We start from the raw sequence: 17,737 nt of genomic DNA, 5'->3' as shown, positions 1-17,737 counted from the left end.
GGAGGATGGCCCAAGTGCTTGGGCCCTGCACCCCATGGGAGACCAGGAGAAGCACCTGGCTCCTGCCTTCGGATCAGCGTGGTGCGCCAGCCGCGGTGGCCATTGGAGGGTGAACCAACGGCAAAGGAAGACCTTTCTCTCTGTCTCTCTTTCACTGTCCACTCTGCCTGTCAAAAAATTTAAAAAAAAATGCAGTGAAAAGTTTCCTGTTTATGGTTCATGATTTATGCTAAAATTTTAAAGTATTTGGTTCTGCAAACATCACAGGAACCCTAAAACCTGGGTGACAAATTTTTCCTTGAAAATACCTCAATCATAGCAATTAAGCTGATTTGTATGTGTTTATATTCCTTATTGACACATAAAGAAGCTAATTGTAAAAGTTCTATATTTTATGTATACAGATGGAGAGCTAAGCCTATAAGTGATAATAAAAATGGTCTAACAAAGATGATGTATTACTTTTAAGTAGCACATCTGGTCAATCTTTATTTGGAGATCCTTCAAAAAGGCCAGTCCTTACTAAAAAGGAATTGGGAGCAAATGACTGCTAAGTATTTGTCTTAGAGCTCAGGCCCTGAAAAGCTTGGCTTCATGTTGCAAACTTGGACTTGAAGATCATCATGTCACTTACTGTTTGCAGGATGGAAATCTGGCCTGGCTATATTACGTCTATTCTGCAATACGAAAACAGCCTTACCCTCTGTGCTGATGTGAGTCACAAACTGATCCGAATGGAAACTGCTTACGATATAATAGTAAGGATCTATGAAAACACCCAATATGGAGATTGGAAGAAGAGAGTGGAGGAAGAACTAATTGGATCAATTATAATCACAAAGTAAGTCTGATTTTCAAAAAGCAACCACTTTGACCTTCCCACAACAGATGGGCCTATGGTTTTCTAACAGTTAAATGCTGAAGTTTGGGAGTAGAAAGAGTATAAACACAGCATGATCATTGGACACTTTCCTCGCCTGGTCATGCAACTTGGCAGAATATGTACAGATGATGTTGTCCTTACAGTGCCTGATGCTATCCTTAGAATCTCTTTGCTCTGAACCCTTAATTGCACATAACAGAATTCCTTTCCTTTTTCTGTTTGTTGTACATATCTAGCTGTTTTGTGATCCATCAGCAACTTTCAATTTAAAGGCAGTTTTATTTTGAACTTCCCTTCTACCTTAAAGATATTAACTCAATAAGAAAATTAACTTTAAGAACAAGTGACTGGCCGGTGCCACGGCTCAATAGGCTAATCCTCCGCCTTGCAGCGCCGGCACACCGGGTTCTAGTCCCGGTCGGGGCACCGGATTCTGTCCTGGTTGCCCCTCTTCCAGGCCAGCTCTCTGCTGTGGCCCGGGAGTGCAGTGGAGGTTGGCCCAAGTCCTTGGGCCCTGTACCCCATGGGAGACCAAGAGAAGCACCTGGCTCCTGCCTTCGGATCAGCGTGGTGCACTGGCCGCAATGCGCTGGCCGCGGCGGCCATTGGAGGGTGAACCAACGGCAAAAGAAAGACCTTTCTCTCTGTCTCTCTCTCTCTCCCTGTCCACTCTGCCTGTAAAAAAAAAAAAAAAAAAAAAAAAAGTGACTTATATTGCCCAACTTCAAAACTTGTGACAATTCCATAATTATTAAACAGGGTGCTACAGGTATTAAGCTACCTTTAAGCTACATATAGACCTATGGGATATAGTTAAGAACCCACAGTTAACCCTCACACCCAACAGTCTGACTTTTGACAAGGGTGTCAAGACAGTTCTAACAGGGGAAAGAAGAATCATTTCAAGATATTGCTAGGACAACTGAGTATCCACGTTCCCCTTCTTCACACACAACACACAGTGGTAACTCAAATTTAACTCAAGAATGAACTCAAAATAGACCTAAGTGTAAGAGCTAAAAGTATAATTTTCTTAGGGGGAAAAATAGGAGTAAATATTTTATACAAACTTTTAAAAAAGATTAATTTATTTATTTGAAAGAGAGAGATAGCTTCCATCCACTAGTTCACTCTCCAGGAGCTGAAGCCAAGAGCCAGGAGCTTCTTGCAGGTCTCCCACATGAGTCACCTTCCACTGCCTTCCTGGGCACATTAGCAGGGAACTGGATCAAAAGTGGAGTAGCCAGAACTCAAACTGGTGCCCATATGGGATGCCAACACTGCAGAGACTTAACACGCTGTGCCAAAATGCCATCCCCAGGAATAAATCTTCTTAACTTTAGGCAAAACCTTCTTAGATGGGACATAAAAAGTGTAAACAATAACAAAATAAAAAGATAAATGGGACTTTTCTGTATTAAACTTTTGTTCAAAGTACAATGTTGAAGGAAATAAACACAGCTGACAAATAGGTGATTTACAAATGTCTTCTGTCACAGGTTACATCTAAAATACATGACACATGTACAATGCAACAAATAACCTGATTTTTGTTTTTAAGCTCTTAAGACACATACAAATTATACATATCTATGGAGTTCCAGGTGATGTTTTGCTATGGATTAGCAAGTGTTGAACATTTTTTGATGGTGAAAACGTTGAAAATTTGAGTTTTTAAGACAACTCAGTTCTTAAAATGGGAAAAGCAAAGGAATAGACAATCTCCAAAGAAAATGTACTAATGACAAATAAGCACACAAAAAACTATTGAACATCGTTAGGCCACCCCCAAGGAAGAGGCAAATAACAACTACAATGAGATGTCCCCTTAGACTCACTAGGACAGCGAAAGCAAACATTTGCTAACAAGTATCAGTGTGGATGTGGAAAAATCAGAGCCAACCTACTTATACTGCTGATGGAAGTAAAAAACAACATAGTTGCTTCAAAAAACATAGCATGACCAAGTGATCCAGAAGTTCCGCGCTAGTTTTATACCCAAGGGAAATGAAAACATTTGTCCACCAAAATTAGGACATGGGTGCTCCTAATGTTATTCATAATCACTGAAAGTATAAACAATGGTATACCTATCAACTAGCAAGTGAATATATGAAATTTAGTGTATCCACACAACAGAATATTACTTGGAAATAAAAAGGAATGAAATACTGACACATAGTACAGCATGGAAGAACTTTGAAAATACTATGCTAAATGGAAGAAGCCATCAGGAAAGATCACATGGTGTGTAGCTCAATTTATATGAAGTACAAGAGTAAACAAATGTATAGAGGCAGAATTGTGGCTGCCTGAGGGCTGGATAATTAGGGCAGAAATAGGGAGTGACTGCTTATGGCAATATTTCTTCTTTGGGTGATGCAAGTGTTCTAAAACTTATATTTGTACAACTTTGTATATACTGAAACTCAATGGATTGTTCAGATAAATCAGTGAGTTATATGGTACATGATTTCTGTCTTACTAAATCTGATGTGTCTTGCAGTTACCTGTAGTGTTTTCAATGTCTTATTTCCTACATGGTTCCATACAATGATTAAGTCTGGAATAATGTCATGTGTTACAATTATTCCACAGATACAACAACAGAACCTACAGAATTGATAACATTAATTGGGATCAATATCCTGAAGATACATTTAAGAGAGCAGATGGCAGTGTAGTCACCTTTGTAGATTACTACATGGAGGTATGAAATTTTATTTCTTACATATAAACTGTAAAATTTTTCATGTCATTTTTCTTTAAGGATTTATTTGCTTGAGAGGCAGAGTTACAGAGAAAGGTCTTCCATCCACAGATTCACTCCCCAAATGGCTGCAAAAGCCAGAGCAGGACCAATTCAAAGCCAGGAGCTTCTTCTAGATCCCCCACATGGGTGCAAGGACCCAAGCACTAGGGCCATCTTCCGATGCTTTCTCAGGCATGTTAGCAAGGAGCTGGATTGGAAGTGGAGCAGCCAGAACTCAATGGCACCCATATGGGATGATGGTGTCACAGGCAGGTGCTTAACCTGATACCCCACAGTGCCAGCCCCTTTCATGTCATTTATATAGGTTTCTCTGAAGTTGAATTTGAATAGTTGAATAGGTGTGTGTGTGTATGTGTGTGTGTGTGTGTGTGTCTGTGTTCTGTGTGGACATATAATAAACATAATGAGGAATAAAAGTAGAGCTAAATCCCCAAAAGGAAAATAATGCTATTGTCTGTGTATTTAAATGTTATATATAGGGTAGTGTCACATAAATAGCATAGCCTCTTCTGTCTATTCTGTCAGTCTTGGAAGTGATTATACTAGTTTTAAATGTATAGATGAATGCTTAGGTAGAAATTAATGTTAGCGGTCACAAAACACACCGAACACCAGAATAAGGGAAAGGGTTTATTGGGGAACACCCAACAGACTGGAGTGAAGGGGCAGCGAAGGGAAAGAGAAAGAGTATAAGAGAGAAACAGAGAGGAGAGGAGCTAGTAAGAAGAGAGAGAAGAGAGTGAGAGGAGGAGAGTAGCCAAGAGAGCAGAGAGAAGCCAAGAGAGAAGAACCGAGAGGGCAGGAAAGGAGGCTAGAGAGAGGAACCAAGAGAATGCAGGGGAGAAGGGCCAAGAGAGCATGTGTTCAGGCCCTTTTAAAACTTTGCCTGAGGGCGGGCAGGGAAGCAGGAGCAGCGAATCCCATTAGGATGGGGGTGGAGCTTGACCACAGAGATTGGGCCATGTGGCCACCTGGCTAAAACTGTGCCAGTTTCCTAACACTTTAGATATGAAAATATTATCTAGAAGTCTTAACTCATAGAGCTTGGGCCTCAAAGAATAAAAATGCACAATACAATCTAAAATGATAACAATCATGTGTTAATATCCAAATCTCCAAATTCTTGGACACTTCAGTCTTAATATGAGGGCTGATAAAGAAGCAAATGCACTTTGTTTGTCAGGTCATAGTGAGGATTGTCCAGGTGAGAATTACTAAAGAAAAATCAAAGCAAGATTTTCTACAAAAAGAAAAGATATGTATGCTGTAGGAGATGGAATAAGCAAGATTTATGAGTCAGTGAACTCCAGCCAGAGTGGCATGGGGGGGAGGGGGAGGGCTCCTAGAAAGGCAAAACCCAAAGGGCTGGTGGTAGTGAGGTTTCTAAGTACAATAGTGGGGAAGAAACTGTCAGTATAAGGTGGGGGCCAACCCAACAAAAGACCTGATTTACAATCCTGTATCCTGTCTGGCTTGCTCCCAATAAAACAAAAAAGCCATCCAGAAGGGTGGGTTAGGTAACTTGTTTTCACAATAAACTGTGAGCCCAGGAGTCACATTCCTTTGCTATTCTCATGACAAATTTGGAAATTCCTTAGGAAGGAGTGCAGACATTTTGATCTTGTTAAAGATAACCTTTTGGGGGGAAGCAAGCCCTCTATACCCCAAATTCCACTGGAACCATCCTGACTGCCTATTAACCCATCTGACTCCTCAAATGCCCCTCTCAAGAAGTATGGACCCTAACATCTGTTAGGGGGATTGAGCGATGATCTCTATGGTTGCTTCATGTTGAAAAGCGGCATCGTTGGGAAGGGCAGTCAAGACGGGGCTCCAGCAGGAGATGGCTTCTTTCCACTTTGAGAAGCCACCTCCTGCTGAGAAGACCTTTAAAGGTTACTGAAAACTCTAACCTGCCTGTATCCTGGCAGAAAATCATCTAATAGAGTGAGAAATTAGTAACACAGAATGCAAAGAGATTCTATTGGGTTAATGGTGGGAGCAATAATCCCAAAGTGAGAAGAGGCTAAAATTCAGCTCAATTAGGAGACTATAAATCCTTCCTCTGGAGCAGTCCTCTGCCCTGTATTATTGAGAGGGCTAATAAAGAGCATGCCTCCAGGGAGGCAGATCAATGGCAGGTGCAAGGTGAGGGAGCTCCTGTCTGAAGTCTCCTGTTTCTCAGTATGAAGCAAGGCTGACTTGGTGGGAGGAGGGCAGGAGCATAAAGGATATTTGAGAGGAGAAAGTGTAAGATAGTAGGTTTGTGGGGCGGGCGCCATGGCACACTAGGTTAATCCTCTGCCTGTGGTGCCAGCATCCCATATGGGCACCGGTTCTAGTCCCAGTTGCTCCTCTTCCAGTCCAGCTCTCTGCTGTGGCCCAGGAAGGCAGTGCAGGATGCCCCAAGTGCTTGGGCTCCTGCACCCCCATGGAAGACCAGGAGGAGGCACCTGGCTCCTGGCTTTGGATCGGCGCAGCTCCAGCCACTGCAGCCATTTGGGGAGTGAACCAACGAAAGGAAGACCTTTCTCTCTCTCTCACTGTCTGTAACTCTGTCAAATAAATTTTTTAAAAAATCTTAAAAATAGTGGGTTTTTTGAATGGGAGAGGAAACATACCAGAGAATTTTAATAAAGTACCCTTTTTTTTTTTTTTTTTTTTTGACAGGCAGAGTGGACAGTGAGAGAGAGAGACAGAGAGAAAGGTCTTCCTTTTGCCGTTGGTTCACCCTCCAATGGCCGCCCCGGCCGGCGCGCTGTAGCCGACGCACCGCGCTGATCCGAAGCCAGGAGCCAGGTACTTCTCCTGGTCGCCCATGGGGTGCAGGGCCCAAGTACTTGGGCCATCCTCCACTGCACTCCCTGGCCACAGCAGAGAGCTGGCCTGGAAGAAGGGCAACCAGGACAGAATCCTGTGCCCCAACCGGGACTAGAACCCCGTGTGCCGGCGCTGCAAGGCGGAGGATTAGCCTAGTGAGCCGCGGCACCGGCCAACGTACCCATTTTAAATTGTGGTAAAGACTAACCATGGAACTGGTTAGGAGGATTTAGTGGTCGGTTTCAGGCATGGAATACACAGTTGGGTTTACCAGGGTTAGAGATCTGTCAACCTAGTTTGATGAAGGCATAGAGTAGATAGGAATTAGTGATATTTTGGACAAGTGATTGATTGTGGCTTGCCTTGAAATACAAGCTTGGGATGCAAACAAGGTAAGGACCACCACCTCCTAAATTTATGTGTGCTGATTCTTATACCTGGGATGATATTTGTATGTTCCATAAATTCTGTCTCAAGGATTATTGAATCAGTAGAGCTATTGTGGATATCCAAACAGTTCCCAACCCTCAACACACACATACAGACTCCAACCTATCAACCATCCCAGACATGCTTGAGGTCAATTAATATTACTTTGTTATATATTTGCTCTTTCATCACGTATATCCCAATTTGTAACCACATGTTTGGGTGATTATTTTATTGCTCCTCTCCCCAATAGATAATGAGTTTCAAGAGGGATAGAACAGCATTGTTTTTGTTCTTTGTAATATCTCTCATGCCTCAAGCCATGCCTGGTGCATATTAGTTGTTCACATATAGGGTGTAATAGTTCATTCGTGCATGTTAGCAACCCAGAGCAGTGGGGTTGGGAAGAATTTGGCATAATGAGGCAAACTGTTTTCCTGGTGTGTGTTCACAGGTAAGGGTCTTGGGTGTAAAAAAAAAAAAAAAAAAAAAAAAAATTGTCTCTGCAAATACACTTGAATAAAATGAATATTCTGCTGTAAGACTTGAAATAATTATTCAGAGCTGCTCTAGTGGGAATTCAGTCTAATAAGAGGCAATAGTTCACATGTAGGGTTGTCATGAGATCTAGAAAAGTTGCTGAATTCATGCCATGGGTCATGAGAAATTTGAACCTGGACTTCAAAAGAAGTCTAATGATCAAATAGAAACAACAGAACTGATTTTTTTTCCTCTTGGAAGTTGATGTTGTAAGGGGCCTTATAGGGTATTGTGTGAAGACTGTAAAAATGAGAAGTATGACTTACAGAGACCCCTAAAGGAAGAATATCACAACCAAAGGCTTTGACAGACAGGGTGGTAGGAGTGGTGGTGAGTCCTGGACAATGTTGCTGTGATTCTACCACATAGAGAAATATCTGTCCAAGCTCTTACCATGAGAAGGCTGAAAGATGGGGATATGGGGATAAGTCCTAGATACCTCTTCAGTAACTGCAGACCACCTTAAGGGAAAATACACATAATCTGAAACAATATAACACTAACTGAACATAGTAGTCTGGCTCAAGATAACAGAGCCATGGACAATGGATCAGAAGTTCTCTGATGTTTAAAAGACAACATGATGCCAGAATTCATGTGACCAAGTTACCACTGGCTGGACCATTTAACAAGCAACATAGAAGGATCTTTAAAGAGTCACCACTTCATATTGGAGAAGAAAAGGCACTGAATTGCTCAAGAATTACACTGTAAGTGTAGAAATTTCTCTCCATGATGTCTTTGAAAATGACTTTTCCAGCTGGTGCTGCGGCTCAATAGGCTAATCCTCCGCCTAGCGGCGCCGGCACATGGGGTTCTAGTCCTGGTCAGGGCACCGGATTCTGTCCCGGTTGCCCTTCTTCCAGGCCAGCTCTCTGCTGTGGCCAGGGAGTGCAGTGGAGGATGGCCCAAGTGCTTGGGCCCTGCACCCCATGGGAGACCAGGATAAGTACCTGGCTCCTGCCTTTGGATCAGCGCTGTGCGCCGGCCGGGGCGGCCATTGGAGGGTGAACCAACGGCAAAAGGAAGACCTTTCTGTCTCCCTCTCACTGTCCACTCTGCCTGTCAAAAAATTTTAAAAAAAAATGACTTTTCTTACTAGAAATGAACACTAAGGTGAGGGGAGATAATATAGGAGGAATATTGTGGATCGATCTGTAATGGCAATATTAAAAAGAGGTCTTGCCATCCTCCATTATGGAAGGGGATCCTGTCAAAAGTTTTCAATAAGGTGTCCAGCGTTGTTGAGCCACCACCTGCTATGCTGACATCCTATAGGAGCACCAGTTTGCATCCTGGCAGTTCTAGCTCCCTGCTAATGCATCTGGAAAAGCAGAAGATGGCCCAATTCCTTGAGGCCTCTGCCATCCACATGGGAGACCTGGATAGAATTCTAGGCTCCTTGCTTTGCCCTGAACCAGCCCTGGCTGTTGCAACCATGGTAAGAATGGTAAGAACTACTTTGAGAGTCTCTTACTCCTACATATACAAAAGTTTTTGTTATTGTTAAGTAACACAATGGCTCCAGTGCAATATTTTGTGGAAGTCCTACTCTTTGATCATGCATGCTTATAAGAAAAAAAATGAAGATATCTCTGGGACATCAGAATTAAAAGTATTTATAATGCATTCTTAGGCTAGGGGAGACAATATCATCAGCATGCCTCAGGGCCTCCATATGACCCAGAATGGGTGCTTTTGTCCGTATTTATGTGACATTACTATGGTTTTGCTGATAGTCTTGCTGGTCTTCCTTCTCTTGAGCAGCGTTACAGAGAATGTATCACTGACTTAAATCAGCCACTGTTGAGCAGCCAAGGAAAATGGAAAAAGGGCCAGCAGGATATACCACGTGAGCCTATACTGCTGGTCCCTGAGCTGTGCTACCTCACAGGTATTGCTGATTTATGTGGTCTCTATAGAAGACAACTTCTCTTGAAATTCAGATGTAATTATGATGGAGAAGAATGAGCTATGGAAAGAACTCTGTGTGACCCACAGTTGTATTCTCTGGGTTGATGATGGTCAACTAGATACCATAGTTCAGTCTTCTCTAATGCAGACTTATTATTGGCGCAGCTGTATCTTTTGGAATTTGTTTAAAGGTCTAACAGATCCAATGCGTAAAAACTCAAGAATCATGAGGGACTTGGCCTTACATACACGTTTGGGTCCACAAAGAAGACAGAATGAACTGAAAGAATTCATCAAAGCTGTACAACAGTGAGTGCTGATTTTTTTTTTTTAGTTTATCTGCATGTGTATAATATTGCACACACAGTGAGACCTATGTATGTCCTATGGTACCTCAGATTCTTCCATTAGAAAATGACAGTTGCAGGGACTGGCATTTGGCTCAGAAGTTCAGATACTACTTGGGGTGCCTGCATCCTATATCAGAGTGCCTGCATTCAAGTTTTGGCTCCATTCCCAATCCCAGCTTCCTTCTAATGCACACCCTAGGAAGCAGCAGGCAATGGTTCAAGCACTTGGGTCCCTTTTGCCCCATGGGAGGCCTGGATGGATTTCTTGGCTCCTAGCTATGGCATGGCCCAGTCCCAGGTCCGGTAGGCATTTGGGAAGTGAACTGGTAAATGAGAGAGATGTCCCTCTGTGTTTCTGCCTATCTCTACCTTTCAAAAATTTAAAGAAAAAAAATCTGAGAATAAAATAGTATTTGGGGAAGAGTAACTCTAATTTTTTGGTCACTGTGATGTTATGAGGCCAAGGGAGGGCTGGGGGAGACTGAGACAAAAGGCTGTGAGTTGCGTGTACACACGTGAGAGTCAAGACAAGATGACTTCAGAGATCCAGGGAGCTTCTCGACAGCGTCTCAATAATGATTGAGGGCAAAGCAATCCTGAACTTTGGGTTAGAGGAAAATTAAGTGTCCTGTGTTCAACAAATGAATAACTGGTGTTTGCCTATTTTCTTTGGTTTGATCCTGTTGGAAATATTTTCCTTTCCAGAGATCAGACTGTACAAGATGAGCTTCAACTCTGGGATCTGAAATTTGACAGCAACTTCTTGACATTCTCAGGAAGAGTTATGGATGAAGTCAAAGTCCACCAGCCCAGAGGATGGGTAAGACAGTGTCAACATTGTCATGTCCTGGTGGGGTCAAGGAAAGCATAACACCAAAACCACCTCTTAGCAGACTACGGCTTTATTCTGTATAAGAGAAGAAGCAAGCATTCAGTGAGAATGTACATGAAGGGCTCTGGATTGTGTCTTTATCTAGTTAATATCACAGACGTTTCTTCCTGGTATTAGGAGTCGATTTGGAAGATGGACCTTCCAAAGAGATATCTCAGAATCAAAATAATCCAGAGGAACCAAGGTTGAAAGAAAATCTTGAGACAGAGTAAATTTTAGAGTTCATTTTGGGGTCGGCATGGTGGCATATTGGATAAAGCCGCTGCCTATAGCACCAGCATCCCATGTGGGCACTGGTTCAACCCTGGCTGTTCCACTTCCTACAACCTCCCTACTAATATGCCTGAGAAAGCAGCAGAAGATGGCCCAAGTCCTTGGGCCTCTGCACTCATGTGGGAGACCCGTAAGAAGCTCCTGGATCCTGGCTTCAGACAGGTCCAGCTCTGCCCATTGCAGCCATTTGGGGAGTGAACCAGCAGATGGAAGATCTCCCTCTTGGTCTCTGCCTGCCTCTCTCTCTCTCTCTCTCTCTCTCTCTCTAACTCTGCCTCTCAAATAAAATAAAAATAAATATTTTTAAAAAGTTTAAAAATCAGAGTTCATTTGGGCAAAGAATGAGTCATGAATCGGGCAGCCCCCAGGAGCAGAAGAGGTCCAGAGGCAATGAGGTAGCAGTAAGTGCAGCAGACATTTGTAAGATGATGCAGGAGTAAGACAAAATCTGGTGGGTGAAGAGACCCTACCTGGACGTTAGTTGGTGTTTCTTGCTGGAAAAATGTCCAGTTTCACTTTATTGTTTACATTAGGCCTTTTTTTATTTTAAAAAAGAGTTTATTTGAAAGGCAGAATTACAGAGATAGATCTTCAATCCACTTATCCACTACCCAAATGGCCACAAAGGCCAGGACAGGACCAGGTGGAAATCTGGAGTCTGCAGCCCCATTTGGCTCTCCCACATGGCGGCAGGGGCCAAGCATTTGGACCATCTTCTGTTTTCCCAGGCACATTAGTAGGGAGCTGGATTGGAAGCAGAACATCCAGGACTCAAACAGGCTCCAGTACCTACTGAGCCAGTGCCTTCATTGAGTTTTAAGAACCTAAAGAAGCCGGTGCCACAGCTCACTAGGCTAATCCTCCGCCTTGCGGCGCCGGCACACCAGGTTCTAGTCCCGGTCGGGGCACAGGATTCTGTCCTGGTTGCCCCTCTTCCAGGCTAGCTCTCTGCTGTGGCCAGGGAGTGCAGTGGAGGATGGCCCAAGTACTTGGGCCCTGCACCCCATGGGAGACCAGGATAAGTACCTGGCTCCTGCCTTCAGATCAGCGCGGTGCGTCGGCCGCAGCGGCCATTGGAGGGTGAACCAACAGCAAAAGGAAGACCTTTCTCTCTGTCTCTCTCTCTCACTGTCCACTCTGCCTGTCAAAAAAAAAAAAAAAAAAAGTCTAGATCCATCCCAGTTCCATAAATTCTACATTTTTTTATTGTCTAAGAGGCAAAGAAATAGAACTCCTATCCACTGGTTCACTCCCCAAATGCCCACAACAGCTAGGGCTGGGCCAGGCTAAGCCAGGCTCTGGGAGCTCCATGTAAATATCCTGTGGGTGGCAAGGAACCAACTACTTGAGCATTACCACTGCCTCTCAAGATGTGAATTAGCAAAACAAGGAGTCTGGGATAGAGCCAGGACGCACTGGGGCATCCCGGCTGGCGTCTTAACTGCTAGGCCAAATGCCCACCCCTCAACTAAAAATTTTTTATAACCTATGATAGGATTCCAGTCTCATATATATTATATGAGATGTATATATATAAATCTCCACATATAAATGAGATGATATATATCTCCATGCATATATAGGAACAAAAATATGCAATTCAGCTATTACTTAAAATCGTACTATTTCAATCGGAAATAGTGCAAATTTACAATAAAGAGGACCTTGGATAATGTTGACCTTTAAAGGATAACATTTTGACTGCATCTTGTAATTTTTTGCCAGTTTGAAGCCATAAAAAACCAAGCAGAGTGGATGAGAGGAACAAAAACCCGGATGCTTAGTGTGGAAACAGTGAATCAGTGGACACTAATGTATTCGACAAGATGCAGTGAAGCAGCTGATAAGTTACTAGATATTCTAAGTAAAATTGCACCTGACATGGGCATGACCATAAGTAAACCAGACAAGTAAGTACAGCAGAAATTAACTCCAACTTGAAAATCAATCAACAATATGGAAATGGAGGAATGGAAATACTCAGTTGCAGGTATTGGTGATTGTCTCTATCAAGACCCTGAAAATGTGTGATCAAGGCAGGCTTCTGTGATACATGCTTTGTGGCTATCGGGCTACCTATGGAAGCAGGCATCAGAGTTAGCAACTTGACAGGATGTCAAGAACTGGTTCCCAATCACTTTTCTGGTATTCAGATTTCCTTTTTTTTAAAATTTTATTTATTTATTTATTCATTCATTTATTTTTGACAGAGTGGACAGTGAGAGAGAGAGACAGAGAGAAAGGTCTTCCTTTTCCGTTGGTTCACCCCCCAATGGCTGCTGCGGCTGGCGCACCGCGCTGATCCGAAGCCAGGAGCCAGGTGCTTCTCCTGGTCTCCCATGGGGTGCAGGGCCCAAGCACTTGGGCCATCCTCCACTGCACTCCCTGGCCACAGCAGAGAGCTGGCCTGGAAGAGGGGCAACCGGGACAGAATCCTGTGCCCTGACCGGACTAGAACCCAGTGTGCCGGCGCTGCAAGGCAGAGGATTAGCCTAGTGAGCCGCGGCACCAGCCGTTTTAACACTTGTTACAAGAGAAGACTCTGGCATCAAGTTCCCTCAATTTTTATTTGTTTGAGAAAGTCCTTAATTCTCCTTTACTTTTGAAGGATAACTTTTGAGAGTACAGGATTTTAGGTCAATGGGGTTTTGTTTTGTTTTTCTTCTCAAAATTTAACACATTTGATGTCACTCTCACTTGCCTGGTGTCCGAGGAGAAGTTGGATATTACTCTAACCCTTGTTCCTCTAAAGGGGAGATGTTTTAATCCTCTGTCATCTTCTGGGATTTTTCCCCGTGTTTGGGTTTTCTGTAGTTTGAATATGCTATGTTTACATGTAGCTCCCTAGGTACTCCTCCTGTTAGGCTGTGATTTGGTGTCTGATGTTAATTTAAGGGAATTCTCAGTCATGATTGTTTCAATAATTTTCCTGTTCCTTTCTCATCTCCTGTTGGTATTTCCACAACGTCCGTGTTACACCTGTTGTAGTCCCACAGTCTTCGCTGGTTGGGTTTATTTTCAGTCTTTGTTCTTCTTGATACTCAGATACTTCTCAAGGGAGATCCTTAAGCTTAGATTTGTTCTTCAGCCATCAAATGCATTCATCATTCTGTTACAGTATTTTTTGATTCCAGCATTTATTTTTCAAGATCTCTGTTTCTCTGCTTGTTTTGTTCTTGCTGTCTGATTTATCTTACTTCATTAAACTAAATGTGACCCAGAGCTACCTCAGCACTTGAATCCCTGTGGAGCATTCTGCAACCTAGCTTGCTGTGGAAACACATGCAAAGATTAACTTAGCCGTATGGTTTCATAACAAGCAGTTGAACTCCAGTCAGTCACAGACTGCCAACCGGTCGATGTTCAAATGAACTGTTACCCATCGTGCTGTTTCTGTGCCTCATGCCCATGTTCCAGCCATAAATGTCACCTGCCTACATTGCAAAGCAAAGTTCTCTGAACCTTTTCTGTTGCGAGTTGTTTTCCTGATATGCGAGCCATTCTCTGCACCAATAAATTCTGTTAAACTTGTTTTTTAAGTTTTTCTTTTAAAAATCCATAGCAGCCCAAGCCGATTCATCAGAGCTGTGCTAAATGTCTCGCTGGATCATTCCTACATCCCTACCATGTCTGGTTAGGATGATTTTTTGCCTTTGGTGTGCCTTGTGAATCTTTTCTTGACGGCCATGTATGATGTATTGGGCATAAGGATCTGTTGTAACAGGTTTTTAGCCATGTAGGGGCAAGCTGTTGAGAAAAGGGGGTGTTCCAGGGCTCTATTGTGAGGTTCTTATTCTCCTGGTGAGTGTCTGCCTCTGGACTGTCAATTTCACAAGTGTTTTTTAAGTTTTTCTTTCCCTTGGGTACGACATGAGGGCTAAACTGGAGCACAGCTGGGTACTTCTCGTCTCCCTTATGGAAGGCTAGGGTTGACTGGAGTCACTTTCCCTTCCTTCTGGTGATGCCCAGAAGGTTAGGCTTTGTGTCTAGGTTCTCCTCAGGGCAGACTTTGTTGGCAAGAGCAGTGCTCTAGGTTCTCTTCCTCCCCCTGCTGGAAGCACTGGAGAATTACCCTGATACTACCTGTGAGAGAACCCAATGGAACTCCTGAGGGTGGCCCTGCCCCCACCCCAGGACTGTCAATTGTCTACACTGAGCCTCCATAGAGTCTTCAATTACAATTTTGATTTTGTTTTTAAATATCCAAGCCTGTTCCTCTGGGAGATTTGGGGTTTGGTTGGGTTTGCCTGTCTGTACTTCATTCTTGAGGGCAGCAGTCTGCCCTGCGTCCCCACCTCTTTCAGGGAGCCTACAGGAATGGTTGTTTTTTAGACTTCTGTCTTGTTAGGACAGAGAGGTTGACTTCTGTGTTCCTGGTAAGGGAATCAGAAAGCAGAAGTATGTTTATTGTCTTGAAAACAAACCCTTGGTGCTAGCATTTTGGTGCAGTGGCATCACACCGTCTGTGATGCCAGCATCCTGTAAGAGTGCTGGTTCAAGTCCCAGCTGCTCAACTGCTGATCCAGCTCCATGCTGATGTGCATGGGAAGGCAGTGGGTGATGGCTTAAATGCTTGGGTCCCTGATACCCACATGGGAGACCTAGCAGCTGTTTGGGTAGTGAACCAGTAGATAAAAGATTCTCATATTCTGTGTGTGTGTGTGTGTGTGTGTGTAATTTTGCCTTTCAAATAAATAATCTTTAAAGAAACAGACTTTGAACTGAAGTGGTTATTTTGAGATATTACCATGTGGTTTCATACCATAGATGACATATAATATAAATGATTATTGTGTTTCACGGTTTGTTACCTTTTGAACACAGATGATGGTTGTTTTCTAGGGAGATAATAACTGATGAATTTGAGACGTATATATCCAGGTTAAAGAAACTTGACCTGAACCAGAAACAGATGGTAAGTGTCTACCTGATGTGTATAGTCTTTTCAGTGCTTGTTCCAAAACTTCATTTGTGTGCATTGTAGAATTCAGAATGGTTCCATTGGTTTCCTTTTTTAAAAAATTCATTTAAGATATACATATTTCATGTATTTCATTGCCATTAGTTTCTAAATTACCCAGGGAATGTAAATGTATCTCTGCAGTATCACTGGATGCAGGTTTCCAGGGCTTAGTATTCTGCAGTGTTACCATTGTAGGTCAATCTTCTCAGGCTTGAGAACTTGGAAGTATAAAATAAGGTTGAGGAGACACCATGCAGGTAATGCAGGTTAGAGTAGCCAACATATTCATTATTTGACCCTTAGTTGTGACTTGCTAAGTCTATGGCCTCTCCTAGTTTTTATTTTTCTTAGAATCTTTATTCTCTTCTATCCCGCATCTTAGACCAAGTTGTCATTATACTGTATTTTTTTCTCCCGTTCCTTGGGTTCTTTTCATCTAACCCATCTCCCATTTTTCCTTCTTCCTCCAGGATGACCTTGAGGGGAAGTCTTTGTTTCTTAATCACAAATACCAAGATGTTTTTCTTATTGTCTGTTACATAAAGTGTAGATCGTCCCCTTTTAGTCAGCACCACGGGACCCTTGTTGACTGCTCTGAAGAACACCTAGTGTAAGCCACACTGTTTCTTGAATTAAATGTCATAGTATTTGACCCAGGTTTATTTTTTTTACATTGACATACAAAACATATTTTGTACAGCATGATTTGAAGTCAATACATGGTGGAAGGGTTAAATAATTAGTATACGAAATAACTCCATTATCATTTTGTGATGAGAATGCTAAACATCCATTCTCAGTATTTTTCAAGGATACATTCTGTCCTCATTAACTTTTGTCACCATGATGTACACTAGATCACTTGAACTGGTCCTCCTGCTTAACTGTAGTGACCTATCCTCTGACCAACAACTCTCCCACTCTCCCTTCCCTCTGACCACTCTGACCTCTAAGAAATACCACTCTACTCTCTACTTCCGTAGATCAACTTCCATAGACCCCACATGTGAATGATATCATGTGGTATTTGTTTTTCTTTGTTTATCTAATTTCACTTAATATAATGTCCTTTGGGTTCATCCATGGCATCACAAATGATAGGATTTCACCTTTCTTAACATACCCACACACACGCACGCATACACACACACACACACACACACACACATTCCTTATCATTTATCCATTGACAGATACCTAGAATCTTGGTTGTTGCAATTAATGCTGCAATAAACATGGAAGGTACCTCTTTCCATATTGCCTCTCCAATATGCTGATTTCATTTCCTTGGGCATCTAACCAGTGGTGGGATTGCTAGATTGTTCTGTAGTTCTACTTGTAATTTCTTGAGGAAACTCTCTACTATTTCCCATAATGGCTGTAGTAATTTACATTCCTACCAACAATATACAAGTGTTTCCTTTTCTCCACATCCTTCCAATACTTGTTATCTTTGGTCTTTTAATAACAGCTGTTCTAACTGGAGTGAGGTGATGTTTCAAAGTGGTTCTGATTTGCATTTCCCTGATGGTTATAATGAATATTTTTTCATAGACCTGTAGACCATTTGTATATTGTCTTTTACAAAATGCCTTTTTGGATTTTTGCCCTTTTTTTTTTTTTTTTTTTTTTTTTGACAGGCAGAGTGGACAGTGAGAGAGAGAGACAGAGAGAAAGGTCTTCCTTTGCCGTTGGTTCACCCTCCAATGGCCGCTGTGGCCAGCGCACCACGCTGATCCGAAGGCAGGAGCCAGGTGCTTCTCCTGGTCTCCCATGGGGTGCAGGGCCCAAGCACTTGGGCCATCCTCCACTGCACTCCCAGGCCACAGCAGAGAGCTGGCCTGGAAGAGGGGCAACTGGGACAGAATCCGGCGCCCGGACCAGGACTAGAACCTTGTGT

At 42.8% G+C, this 17,737-nt stretch overlaps 1 protein-coding gene across 3 annotated transcripts in view; it reads left to right on the top strand.

Moving 5' to 3' along the window:
- The window catches only part of PIWIL3 (piwi like RNA-mediated gene silencing 3), a 43,418-nt gene that overhangs the window by 11,752 nt on the left and 13,929 nt on the right, over window positions 1-17,737 (top strand). For all 3 annotated transcript variants that reach the window (XM_051835466.3, XM_089323491.1, XM_089323490.1), the window contains exons 8-14: window positions 644-841; window positions 3,482-3,593; window positions 9,213-9,339; window positions 9,551-9,668; window positions 10,415-10,529; window positions 12,600-12,784; window positions 15,717-15,789. In XM_051835466.3, coding sequence (XP_051691426.2) covers window positions 644-841; window positions 3,482-3,593; window positions 9,213-9,339; window positions 9,551-9,668; window positions 10,415-10,529; window positions 12,600-12,784; window positions 15,717-15,789 — 928 coding nt within the window. The remainder of the gene's footprint in view (window positions 1-643; window positions 842-3,481; window positions 3,594-9,212; window positions 9,340-9,550; window positions 9,669-10,414; window positions 10,530-12,599; window positions 12,785-15,716; window positions 15,790-17,737) is intronic.

The sequence above is a fragment of the Oryctolagus cuniculus genome, chromosome 21, assembly GCF_051225735.1.
Source record: "Oryctolagus cuniculus isolate XC-2025 breed Fujian yellow rabbit chromosome 21, ASM5122573v1, whole genome shotgun sequence".
NCBI lineage: Eukaryota > Metazoa > Chordata > Mammalia > Lagomorpha > Leporidae > Oryctolagus > Oryctolagus cuniculus.
Note: the sequence above shows the minus strand (reverse complement) of the source record. Positions and strands in the feature narration are given on the sequence as shown.